The sequence below is a fragment of the Pan paniscus genome, chromosome 4 (assembly GCF_029289425.2).
Source record: "Pan paniscus chromosome 4, NHGRI_mPanPan1-v2.0_pri, whole genome shotgun sequence".
Taxonomy (NCBI): domain Eukaryota; kingdom Metazoa; phylum Chordata; class Mammalia; order Primates; family Hominidae; genus Pan; species Pan paniscus.
In genome coordinates, this window is record NC_073253.2 from 121,897,894 (window position 1) to 121,911,371 (window position 13,478).

At 47.0% G+C, this 13,478-nt stretch overlaps 1 protein-coding gene across 1 annotated transcript in view; it reads right to left on the reverse strand.

Annotated features, from left to right (window-relative positions):
• The window catches only part of ALDH7A1 (aldehyde dehydrogenase 7 family member A1), a 52,522-nt gene extending 39,504 nt beyond the window's left edge, over nucleotides 1–13,018 (reverse strand). The window contains exons 1-3 of the mRNA XM_003826681.6: nucleotides 12,640–13,018; nucleotides 11,009–11,062; nucleotides 10,332–10,397 (exon numbers count right to left, since the gene is read on the reverse strand). Of these exons, the coding sequence (XP_003826729.3) occupies nucleotides 10,332–10,397; nucleotides 11,009–11,062; nucleotides 12,640–12,912 (393 nt within the window). The 5' untranslated portion in view covers nucleotides 12,913–13,018. The remainder of the gene's footprint in view (nucleotides 1–10,331; nucleotides 10,398–11,008; nucleotides 11,063–12,639) is intronic.
• Nucleotides 13,019–13,478: the final 460 nt, after the last annotated feature.

A 13,478-nucleotide genomic window follows, 5' to 3' on the forward strand; every position in this document is an offset into this window, starting at 1 on the left:
AAAGAATGCAATTTTTGTGTCTGATTCAAAGCATAAATTCATGTTTATAACACAGTATTGGATGTGTGCTGTAAAAGAACAAAGTAAAATCATATCAAAGAAGACTTTTGATCACATCAAGACTGTGATATGGCCAGGCACTGGAGCCAAAATAAGAAGCAAGGCATTCATGGAGCAAATATCTACTGGAAGGCACAGAGGAGAAGAAAAGGCAACAAATAATTACAAATTGCCAACAAATAATTACAAATTGCCATCAGGGTTTTAAAGACAAAGGAAATAAAAAGGAAGCTGAGACAGAGAAAAACAGCAAGATTGGAGGGGAAATGGGTAAGTTACTTTACCTAAAAGGATGGCAGGAGGCTGGGCGTGGTGGCTCACACCTGTAATCCCAACACTTTGGGAGGCTGAGGCGGGCAGATCATGAGGTCAGGAGTTCGAGACCAGCCTGGGCAACATGGTGAAACCCCGTCTCTACTAAAAATACAAAAATTAGCTGGGCATGGTGGTGTGCGCCTGTAATCCCAGCTAGTCAGGAGGCTGAGGCAGGAGAATCGCTTGAACCTGGGAGGCAGAGGTTGCAGTGAGCTGAGATCACGCCATTGCACTCCAGCCTGGGCAACAAAGTGACACTCCATCTCAAAAAAAAAAAAAAAAAAAAAAAAAAGATTGGCAGGAAAAATCTCTAAGGAGGTAATATTGAAGCTGAAACCTGAAGAATGGGAAAAGTAAGCCATAGGAATATTCTTCCCAGGGATAAGGAAAAAACATGTAAGAGGGATCCATGGAAAATAAAAGGGGCTGACTGGGAAGGCCAGTATGTCTAAAGCTAGAAGCTTGTAAGGTGTTGGAATCTTACTCCAGGTGCAATGTGAAGTCTTGAATGTCTTTTAAGGTGCAGAATAAGAGGATTTGCTTTATCTTTTAATATCGCTATGTGATAGGTAGAGGATACGTTGAAGGGGAAAAGAGTAGAAGCAGGGAGATCAATTAAGAATGTATTATAGGCCAGGCGCAGTGGTACATGCCTGTAATCCCAGGACTTCGGGAGGCCGAGGTGGGTGGATCACCTGAGGTCAGCAGATCAAGACCAGCCTGGCCAACACGGGGAAACCTTGTCTCTACTAAAAATACAAAAATTAGCAGGACGTTGTGGTGGGCACCTATAATCCCAGCTACTTGAGAGGCTAAGGCAGGAGAATCACTGGAACCCGGGAGGCGGAGGTTGCAGTGAAACGAGATCATGCCACTGCACTCCAGCCTGGGCAACAAGAGCAAGACTCTGTCTCAAAAAAAAAAAAAAGATTATAGTGACTTAGTCTTAAGATTGCAGTGGTGGCCGGGCGCGGTGGCTCACGCCTGTAATCCCGGCACTTTGGGAGGCTGAGGCGGGCAGATCACAAGGTCAGGAGATCGAGACCATCCTGGCTAACACAGTGAAACCCCATCTCTACTAAAAATACAAAAAATTAGCAGGGCGTGGTGGCAGGCGCCTGTAGTCCCAGCTACTCGGGAGGCTGAGGCAGGTGAATGGCGTGAACCCGGGAGGTGGAGTTTGCAATAAGCCGAGATTGCGCCACTGCACTCCAGCCTGGGCGTCAGAGCGAGACTCCATCTCAAAAAAAAAAAAAAAAAAAGATTGCAGTGGTAACAAGGGAAACAGCAAGTGGATTCACGGTCTATTTTGGGAGTAGAATTGACAGGACACACAGATGCAGGAAATGAAGAGAATAAAAGAACTCAGGATAAGTTCCCGCTCTCTGGCTTAAATAGGTAGGTAGATGAAGTATAATTACTGGGATGAAGAAGACTTGAAGGGAAACATCAGGTTTTGGGGGTAAAGAGCACAGCTTATGTCATATAAAGTTTGAGATGTGATTCATGAATGAGACACAATTTCTCCAACTGTGACCATCACTCCCTCTCTCCCATCAAGTTCTTCCCAATTCTGCCTCTCCTTCAAAGTACAGCTAAGGCTGGGTGCGGTGGCTCACGCCTATAATCCCAGCACTTGAGAAGCTGAGGCAGGTGGATCACTTGGGGTCAGGAGTTCAAGATGAGCCTGGCCAACATGGTGAAACCCCATCTTTACTAAAAATACAAAAATTAGCCGGGCATGGTGGCAGGCGCCTGTAATCCCAGCTGCTTGGGAGGCTGAAGCAGGAGAATCACTTGAACCCCGGAGGGGGAGGTTGCAGGGAGCTGAGATCCCGCCATTGCACTCCGGCCTGGATGACAAGAGTGAAATTCTGTCTCAAAAAAAATAATAAAGTACAGGTAAAAGGAACATTCCCCTCCATGAAACCTTCCCCCAGGCAGAAGCCAATCACACCCTCCCCCTAACTCCCACTGCTCCTAATCACAGCACTGCTCACACTTGCCTCACAGAGCTTGGCTGTGAGCTCAAGGTTCTTCCTTGCTCTCTCTTCTCCCCAAGTGTATCACTGTCTCTTAGTACAGCTTTTCTGGATGGTCACTTTGCAATCTATTAACATTTAAAACATTCCTACCCTTTGTTTTATCTATTTATTTTTCGAGACGGGGTCTTGCTCTGTCACGCCCAGGCTTGAGTGCAGTGGCGTGATCTCGGCTCTGTGCAACCTCTGCCTCCTGGGTTCAAGTGATTCTCCTGCCTCAGCCTCCCAAGTAGCTGGCATTACAGGCGCCTGCCATCACGCCCGGCTAATTTTCTGTATTTTTAGCAGAGATGGGGTTTCACCATGTTGGTCAGGCTGGTCTCGAACTCCTGATGCCAAGTAATCCGCCTGCCTCGGCCTCCCAAAGTGCTGGGATTACAGGCATGACATTCCTACCCTTTAACTAAGCAGCTCTGCTTACAGAAACTGAGCTTATATACATAAGTATGCAAAAGTATAGGTACAATGATATTCATTGCAGTGCTGTTTCTAGTAAAGAAAAAAAGAAACCAACTGTCCATCAGCACATGATTGGTTAATTACGGAACAGTGATAAAATAAGGTAGATTTTTATGGGAAAACATTGAAAAGCTATAATAGAATAATACAAAACAAGAAAACACTTATGGTAAGTAAACTTCTGCTTAAATTTGGAGCAACATATACCAAGCTGTTCACAATGGTTTTTTGTGGGGAATGAAATTATAACAGATTTTCATCCACAATTTATATGTTTGCAATGTCTGTCATTTTCACAACATATGCACACTTTTGGAAACAGGAAACAAAAACCTGTAGCATTATATCAATCAGCACATAACCTATACATTTCCTAGCACATGGTGTGGATTTAATGATGTTTCAATTGAATTTAGTCAGCACGTTTATAAGTTTAGTTAAGTTGGTTAATTTCAACTCAGAATGGCCAGTATACATGGCCTTTTACCTCCCATTCTGGACACATTTTATTCAGTCAGTCTTTCAACAAATAATTATTGCATATGTTCTATGTGCCAGATACTGTGCTAATCCCTGGATATTCTACTGCAAATGAGGCAGTTACAATTCTTGCCCTCTATAGAGCTGACAGTCCATGGGGGTGATAAAGGCAAGAAACAGGCAATTACAATCTAATGTGGCAAATGCCATGAAAGGGGAGCTAGATTTCACAACTGGAGCAACCTGAAGTAGGCTTTTTACAAGTTTAGAAGTTTAGGGCTAAGACCTAAAGCATGCCAGGTGTTGTGAAGAGGTAGGCAAAGTGGAGGAAAAGCATGGGGTTAGAGGGGTACAGAGCATATGCAAAGGCTGAGAAGCAAGAGAAAGTGGTTTTGGAAAATTATGGCCGGGGGCTGTGGTTCATGCCTGTATTCCCAGCACTTTGGGAGGCCGAGGCAGGTGGATCATTTGAGATCAGGAGTTCAAGACCAGCTTGGCCAACATGGTGAGACCCTGTCTCTACTAAAAATACAAAAATTAGCCACGCTTGGTACCTGTAATCCCAGCTACTCAGGAGATTGAGGCAGGAGAATCACTTGAACCCAGGAGGCAGAGGTTGCAGTGTGCCGAGATCGCACCACTGCACTCCAGCCTGGGTGACAGAGTAAGACTCTGTCTCAAAAAAAAGAAAAAAGAAAGAAAAAAAAAACAGTTCCCTGTCTTCAAGGACAGAGAGACTCCTACTCTTTCTCACCAGAGATGGGAGGGAAAATGAGGACACATGGGGATGCAGACGGCAGAAATGGGCTGCATTCTGTGCTGAAACTGGCTCATGGAAGAAAGCAGCAAGTCTATTCCTTAGAAAGAAATCAATTTCTATAAACTACCTTTCCATATGTTTCACTTTGTTTCCATTTCCCTTAAAGAAAAACGTTCCCTTTGAAAAATTCTAGAATTGGCCAGTCACAGTGGCTCATGCCTGTAATCCTAGCACTTTGGGAGGCCAAGGCGGGTGGATCGCTTGCGGTCAGGAATTCAAAACCAGCCTGGCCAACATGGTGAAACCCTATCTCTGCTAAAAATATTTTAAAAATTGGTGGCGGGCACCTGTAATCCCAGCTACTTGGTAGGCTGAGGTAGGAGAATCGCTTGAACCGGGGAGGTGGGGCTTGCAGTGAGCCGAGATGGCACCATTGCACTCCAGCCTGGGCAACAAGAGCAAAACTCTGTCTCAAAAAAAAAAGAAAAAGAAAAATTCTAGAATTAACTCAAATGAACTACATGAAACAGTGGTTTGTCCTAACACAGTCAAGGCCAGCCAAATGGATGAGGGCCAAGCAGAGAAGCCTCACGTGAGGGAGGATCGAGATGGGAAAGCTTCTGTGACGAGAAGGGGGTCAAGCTTTGGTCTGTTCTTACCGAGCCTCTCTAAGTCCCTGCCCCAGGGAGGAGTCCCAGAGCACAATTAGGAAAAACTCTGCCTCTTCCCTAAACTTTGAACTCAATTGCTTAACTCAAAATCAAACAAGTAGGATCCCCAACTGACTCTACTATTACCCAGGAAAGCAACCTGTTCCCACGTAGCACCCCCATTCTATTTGTTGGGAGGTCTAAAAAGCACCAGAAGTATGAGAAAGGATGTTAGGTGCAGAGGCTGGCATGGTGGGTAAGAGTTGACTGCCAAATGAGATCCTGAATGTGAAAATAGCAACAAAAAAAGTACAGCCCAATATTTAAGAAAGATCATAATGTCAGCCGGCACTCCCTAGGGCAAAGATAGATTTAAAAACCAGTTCATTCCAGGTGTGGTGGCTCATGCCTGTACTTTGGGAGGCAGAGGTGGGCAGATCACTTGAGGTCAGGAGTTCAAGACCAACCTGGCCAACATGGTGAAACCCTGTTCTCTACTAAAAAATACAAAAAAAACATTAGCCGGGCATGGTGGCTCATGCCTGTAGTCCCGGCTACTCAGGAAGATGAGGCAGGAGAATCACTTGAGTCTAGGAGGCGGAGGTTGCAGTGAGCCAAGATCATGCCACTGCACTCCAGCCTGGGCAACAGAGCAAGACTCAGTCTCAGAAAAAAAACCAGTTCAGGAAAAGACAAGACCCTGAATTCACATAAATTCTTTTTTTTTTCAAATGTTTGTATTTACCCTAGATAAATAGACACATACAATAGACGTTTCTAGTCAAAAGACAACATGTTAAGTTGCACTAGCATTCAAAACAGGATATGCAAAGAGTGAACCCTCATGTAAATTGTGTACTTTAGTTTATAATAACACATCAACATTGGCTCATCAGTTGTAACAAAACATACTAATGCAAAATGTTAATAACAGGGGAAATGGCCTATTACAGGCATGGTGGCTCATGCCTGTAATCCCAGCACTTTGGGAGGCTGAGGTGGGTAAATTGCTTGAGCCCAGGAGTCTGAGACCAGCCTAGGCAACAGAGCAAAACCTCATCTCTACAAAAAATACAAAAATTAGCCAGGTGTGGAGGAACATGCCTGTAGTCCTAGTTACCAAGGAGGCTGAGGTGGGAGGATTGCTTGAGCCCAGGAGGTCAAAGCTGCAGTGAGCCGTGAGCTGTGAGCATGCCACTGTACACTAGCCTGGGCGACTCTGTCTTAAAAAAAAAAAGAAGAAAAGGAAACTTGGGAAGAGGAATGAGGGAGTAATGGGAATTCTGTACTTTCTACTCGTTTTTCTGTAAACTTCAAACTGCTCTAAAAAATAAAAGTCTATTAATTTTTTTCCTTTGAGATGGAGTTTTGCTCTTGTTGCCCAGGCTGGGGTGCAATGGCTCAATCTCCACTCACTGCAAGGTCGGCCTCCCAGGTTCAAGTGATTCTCCCGCCTCAGCCTCCCAAGTAGCTGGGGTTACAGGCGCGCACCACCATGCCTGGCTAATTTTGTATTTTTAGTAGAGACGGGGTTTCTCCATGTTGGTCAGGCTGGTCTCGAACTCCCAACCTCAGGTGATCCGCCCACTTGGCCTCCCAAAGTGCTGGGATTACAGGCGTGAGCCATCGTGCCTGGTCTATTTTTTTGTTTTTGTTTTTTTTTTAAGTATATATGTATAGAAAGGCCAGGTGAAGTGGCTAACGCCTGTAATCCAAACACTTTGGGAGGCCAAGGTGGGTGGATCACGAGTTCAGGAGTTCGAGACCAACCTGGCCAGTATGGTGAAACCCTGTCTCTACTAAAAATACAAAAATTAGCCAGGCCTGCCACCCCGTCTGGGAAGTGAGGAGCGCCCTGCCCAGCCACCACCCCATCTGGGATGTGAGGAGCGCCACTGCCCAGCCGCCCCACTGTCTGGGAAGTGAGGAGTGCCTCTGCCCAGCCACCCAACTGACTGGGAAGTGAGGAGCGCCCCTGCTCGGCTGCCCACCATCTAGGAAGTGAGGAGGACCTCTGCCCAGCCGCCGCCCCATCTGGGAAGTGAGAAGCGCCTCTGCCCAGCTGCCGCCCCATCTGGGGTGTGAGGAGCGCCTCTGCCCGGCCGCCCCACTGTCTGGGAAGTGTGGAGCGCCTCTGCCCAGCCGCCGCCCCATCTGGGAAGTGAGAAGCGCCTCTGCCCAGCTGCCCACTGTCTGGAAGTGAGGAGCGCCTCTGCCCAGCTGCCCACTGTCTGGGAAGCGAGGAGTGCCTCTGCCCAGCTGCCCACTGTCTGGGAAGTGAGGATTGCCTCTGCCCAGCTGCCACCCCATCTGGAAAGTGAAGAGCACCTCTGCCCGGCTGCCGCCACATCTGGGAAGTGAGAAGCGCCTCTGCCCAGCTGCACACTGTCTGGAAGTGAGGAGCGCCTCTGCCCAGCTGCCCACTGTCTGGGAAGCGAGGAGTGCCTCTGCCCAGCTGCTGCCCCATCTGGAAAGTGAGGAGCGCCTCTGCCCAGCTGCCCACTGTCTGGGAAGTGAGGATTGCCTCTGCCCAGCTGCCGCCCCATCTGGAAAGTGAAGAGCGCCTCTGCCTGGCCGCCACCCTGTCTAGGAAGTGAAGAGCGCCTCTGCCCGGCTGCCGCCCTGTCTGGGAAGTGAGAAGCGCCTCTGCCCGGCCACTGCCCTGTCTGGGAAGTGAGGAGTGCCTCTGCCCAGCTGCTGCCCCGTCTGGAAAGTGAGGAGCGCCTCTGCCCAGCTGCCCACTGTCTGGGAAGTGAGGATTGCCTCTGCCCAGCTGCCGCCCCATCTGGAAAGTGAAGAGCGCCTCTGCCCAGCCGCCGCCCCATCTGGGAAGTGAGAAGTGCCTCTGCCCAGCTGCCCACTGTCTGGAAGTGAGGAGCGCCTCTGCCCAGCTGCCCACTGTCTGGGAAGCGAGGAGTGCCTCTGCCCAGCTGCTGCCCCATCTGGAAAGTGAGGAGCGCCTCTGCCCAGCTGCCCACTGTCTGGGAAGTGAGGATTGCCTCTGCCCAGCTGCCGCCCCATCTGGAAAGTGAAGAGCGCCTCTGCCCGGACGCCACCCTGTCTAGGAAGTGAAGAGCGCCTCTGCCCGGCTGCCGCCCTGTCTGGGAAGTGAGGAGCGCCTCTGCCCAGCCGCTGCCCTGTCTGGGAAGTGAGGAGCCCCTCTGCCTGGCCGCTGTGCAACCTTCCAAGTGTGAAGTGACAGCCTTGTGTGTGATCTTTTCTGTCTTCTCCAAGTTTGCATTTTTGATGTTAAAGTTTACTTTTTAATTAAAAGTTTTAAATTGGAGAATATATTTTTTAAAAAAATTAGCCAGGCCTGGTGGCGCACACCTGTAGTTTCAGCTACTTGGGAGACTGAGGCAGGAGAATCACTTGAACCTGAAAGGCAGAGGTTGCAGTGAGCCGAGATCACACCACTGCAGAGTGACAGAGTGAGACTCCGTCTCAAAAGAAAAAAGTATATATGTATAGGAAAACAACAATTTTTTAAAAATTATGCAGATGGGCCTGGTGGTTCACGCCTATAATCCCAGCATTTTGGGAGGCCAAAGAGGGCAGATCGTTTGAACTTAGGAGTTCGAGACCGCCCTGAGCAATATGGTGAAACCCCACCCCTACAAAAAATACAAAAAAATTAGCCAGGCATAGTGGTGTGTACGTGTAATCCCAGCCACTTGGGAGGCTGAGATGGGAGGATCCCAAGCCCAGAAGACAGAGGTTACAGTGAGCCAAGATTGGGCCACTGCACTCCAGCCTGGGTGACAGAGCCAGACCCTGTCTTAAAAAAAAAGAAAAAAAAGCAATAACTTTAGGATGCTATGCAATGCAATCATCACAGGTCACAAAATTTTATACACACCATGTATATATGGATGTACAATAATCACAACTATGAAATAAATACATGAAAGACTGGAAGGAAATGCACCAAAACCTAAACCTAATGATCATTTTGCATTGCAGAGGTTGGGGTAAGGGGACTAAATTTGTTTATCTTATTTACAGCATCAATCTTTTCTTAAAAAAAAAAGAATATTTATTACTTTTATGATCAGAAATAAATACAAGTAAGTTTTTAAAACAATGAAGGACACTGTTTTGGACAGTATTCTCTATCCAGGTAGGGTGAACTTTACCTAGCACACTGTTTACTTGTGGAAGTGGTATTTTTCTGCCCAAGGATACTTTTGATTGTGTATAATGGAACCCTAGGCCATACTTTTATCCATAATTAAAGTAGAGGAAAGATGTGCTTCATGCTTTACACAAAGACATATCCTGGCTGATAAAAAAAAAAAAGCTTCATCCAACCCAGGGCTCTCTTGGACAGGCTGCTACTCTGCAACCCACCCCAACCCCATCCAACCCCCCTTGCAATCACTGACTCAGAGAAAATACTGCAGCTCAGCAGTCCCTCAGCAGTCCCACACCCAACAGCACAGGGTTTAACTCAAATGTATTGAGGCTTTTCCTGTGCCAGGCTCTCCAGTAAGCACTTTAAATGGTTAACTCATTTAACCCTCCCAGGAGGCAGGCACCCCCAGTCTTTTCTTTTTACAAGACAAAGCACACTGAGGATGGGGGTAGTGGAAAGGTTGAGAAATCAGGCTATCCTAGTTCGCCTTTACTCTCCCCTTCTCAGGAGCCTAGCTCCCACCTAGTGACAAGTCAGTGTGGCCAGCCCAGCACCAGTCACAGTTCCCACATTTGCTCATTTAACCAATGGTGGAGACTCAGAGACCAAGGAGACTGACTCTGCCTCACAGCCTGATTAGACAGTCAAGGAACATGAGCCTCTGGCCCTGAGAAAGGGATGCTGCCACTGCTCTTTTTTTTTTTTTTTTTTTTTTTGAGATGGAGTCTCACTCTGTCACCCAGGCTGGATGGAGTGCAGTGGTGCTATCTTGGCTCACTGCAGCCTCCGCCTCCCAAGCTCAAGCAATTCTCCTGCCTCAGCCTCCTGAGTAGGCTGGATTACACGCGCCACCACATTCAGCTAATTTTTGTATTTTTACTAGAGACAGGGTTTCACCATGTTGGCCAGGCTGGTCTCGAACTCCTGACCTCAGATGATCCACCCGCCTCAGCCTCCTGAAGTGGTGGGATCACAAGCATGAGCCACCAGGTGCGATCTGCTGTTGTTCTTTAAACCAGGAATGCTGACCTATTGCTGAGATACTCCCAGACAAATCTGGCAGGGGGATAGAGGAGGAGCAAACAAATATTTCTGGCATAGATCTTCTATTCATTTTCTATTTAATTATAAATTCAAGTAATTTCAGTGAAGAATAGTGTTCACAGCTCAAGTTTATACTATACCAGCACAAAGTTTTAATTCTTAAATTTATCCATTCAATGAATGGCAAGTACAAAAAAGGCACTACCCTAGAAATATGGTAGAGGTGTTTCCAAAACAGCAGGAGCCCTAGTACAGTATCACAGCCCCCAAGGAGCTCACATTTTAACAAGGCGGCACTGACCTGCTTATCAGATGTTTATGTATCTCATTGGTTACAATAGGCAAAGTGATCTTTTCTGAATTCTAGAAACAAAGGCCATACTTACATCTGCCCAGATTTTCCATGCTTCTCTTGCTTTCTTTACAGTTTCTTCATAGTCTGCCACACTGGCCTAAATTAAGAATTAGGGGGACAGAAAGGGGGAAATAAAGAGAAATGATGATGATCTTCTAGAACACAAAAATATTTTCAGAAAAGAATTGGGAAATCTCTAGGGTTCCCTAACATTTATGGCTGAGAATGATTCCCACAGTCTATACTTCCAAAAACTAGCTAGAAGCCGGTAAAACAGGTTGGTATCCAACTGTGCTTTAAAACCTTGCTTTTCAAAGCAAAATCTGTCAGCTTCATCTGGGAACAACATGTAAGGCATATTAGAAATGCAGAACCTTGAGCTCCAACCCAGACTTCGGAAGTCAGAAGCTTCATTCTAACAAAATCCTCAGGTACTTCAGAAGCACTGCCTTAAATGGCCCCCTGCCTAATCTTTCTATGCTTCACCTTTTCTATGGTTCTTTCCTTTCACGCCCCCACCCAAGAGAGGACAGTCTCCCCCAGACAGTCCTAAATGACAAATGAAAAATAAACACATTATTCTCTTCATTTGTGATTTTATATTATTCTTGACCTGCCTAACTGGCTTCTGCCTCTAAAGAAAGCCTGCACAAACTCCTTGTGTATAATTTGAATTAAACACACACACACAGACACACACACTCTTACCTGTCGGACTCTTGCTATTGGCTCGTTGTTAGCAGGGCAATAGGTCGTAATAACCTTAAAACAAAAGGATGATGATCATGTATAGAAAACGTAATCCCTTCTGAAGTAAGGGAATAGACCAAACGGGGAAGAAAAACAAGAGAGGAAAAAATGATATAATACCCAAACTCAAAAAGCTTAGGTTAACTTCTGTTACATATAAACAGAGGTTGTCTTTCATTTCTGACTTAAACATTAGAAACTACCTTTCTGCAAAACTCGCCCCTGACATCTCAATATTAGGCATATAAACAAAAACCTTAACATAACCAGTTATTTTGCCTCTTTTTCCATTAATAACAGACCAAACTGACTAGTTTTAGTTATTTCTTCTCTTCCTTACTCTGCCCACCCTCTGCTCAGAGATGAAATGGCCAAGGCAGGAAAACCGTTGGAAAGTCCTGTGTCCACACCAACTGGAGAGGTCTCAGGTCAACAATGAAAGGGAAAATCAAGGCACAGCTAAAAAGGCCTTCAAGAGCCTAATGATCAGATACCACACGGAAATCAGGATGAAACACCGAGGTTTGAGGAGCAATTAAAATTATCTGTATCTCCTACAGCCACTGATTACCAAAAGACGTTTTCCCTCTACCAAGGCAGGTTCATTATATAATATACAACGTCCAACAAAGTTTGTTAACTGTTACATAACATCCTCCTATAAAAAACTTTCTTTTAAAAAAAAATCTGGGCGATAATAACCTTACCTTTCCATTGTATTCTATAAAACATTGTTTTGAGCAGTAATGGGTATCAGGCGCGGTGTTAAGCCCTGGGCAATGGAGAAATGCTGAAAATCCAGTCCTCAAAGGGGTTCACAGCCCAACGTACAACATGGCAAGATTTCGGCAAGTCCAAGCTTGCAAACTCCCAAAGAATTCAGGAAGGAAGATAACTTAAAACTACACTGAAGAACGTTACCTGCGGTGCACATCACAGCTGAAGAGCCAGAGTTAAGCTCTAAATTAAGATCAGTTGCACCGCTCAGTGTGCCACATTTCTCACAAGACCATAAGGTTTTAATTTTTTTTTTTTTTTTTTTTTGAGACGGAATTTCGCTCTTGTTGCTCAGGCTGGAGTGCAATGGCACGATCTCGGCTCACTACAACCTCCACCTCCCGGGTTCAAGCGATTCTCCTGCCTCAGCCTCCCTAGTAGCTGGGATTACAGGCATGCGCCACCACTCCCGGCTATTTTGTATTTTTTTTAGTAGAGACGAGGTTTCTCCATGTCGGTCAGGCTGGTCTTGAACTCTCTACCTCAGGTGATCCGCCCGCCTAGGCCTCCCAAAGTGCTGGGATTACAGGCGTGAGCCACTGCGCCCGGTCGACCATAAGGTTTTAAATATGCGCGGGAAGTTTAGCCCCTACAGCTCCAAAATGACGTCGATTCTGCATAGCACACAAGGACCTAAAATCTAAGTTTTTGTTTTAAAGGCACCCTACACGAGAAAACTTTTACTGTGGAGCTTCAAAATCTCCCATGCTACTACCGCCTCCAGCGCCAGCGGGGAGTCGGTAGGTCAGTGCCCGCCCGGCCTCCTCAAGCGAGCCCCGGCGGCTGCAGAGATTTCTTGAGCGCCCGCGTACCTCTCCCCGGCCTCCCCAGCTGCCATTATACACGCCCTCGTTTTCCTCGCGGAGCCCCAGCTCTTTCAGCCACGCATACTGGGGCTGATTGATGAGGAGAGTGGACATGAAGGCGGCAGGCCTGCTCCAAGGTCCAGGGAGCTTGCTGGTCTTTGCAGCATGCACACACAGCGCGCGTGGCAGGCGCCACATACTGAGCCCGGGACTCGGGATGAGCACAAAGCCCTGAGAGCTGCTGAAATAGAGCCCCGCCCCCCGCCCGGGAGAACCCATTGGGCAGACCCGACCCCTCCCACTGGGCACGACCCCGCCACCGCCCCGTCGGCCCCTGGTCTTCCGGAGGAGCCTGCGGCTGAATCCTGCCTGGAACAATGGGAGTGCTACAGGGAGGAGTGGGCTGCTGCCATCTGGTGAAAGACTCCGGGAGCCACAGTTCCAGCTGGGAATTTTGAGCAAAATATTGGCGCTGAAGTACAGTAGGCTATAGCAGGGGTTCTGAAACTGTAAAATGCGTGTAATGACCTGGTCGTCGTGGTAAATGCACATTCTGATTCAGTAAGTCTGGGCTAGGGTCGGAGAGCCGACATTCCTAACCAGCTCCTTAGCGATGGTGACGCCTCTTGTCCCTGGAGTAGCCAACGGAGGGTTTGTATTGGGGGGCGGGGGAAGGGTTGTTTGTTTTCACTGTTTTGGTAGATTACAAATTAAAGTTTTCTAATTAATGATAAATATTAGATTGCTGCATTTCCTCTATAAATATCCTGCCTGGGTATATTCTTACTTTTTTTTTTTTTTTTTTTTTGGAAACGGAGTTTCGCTCTTCTTGCCCAAGCTAGAGT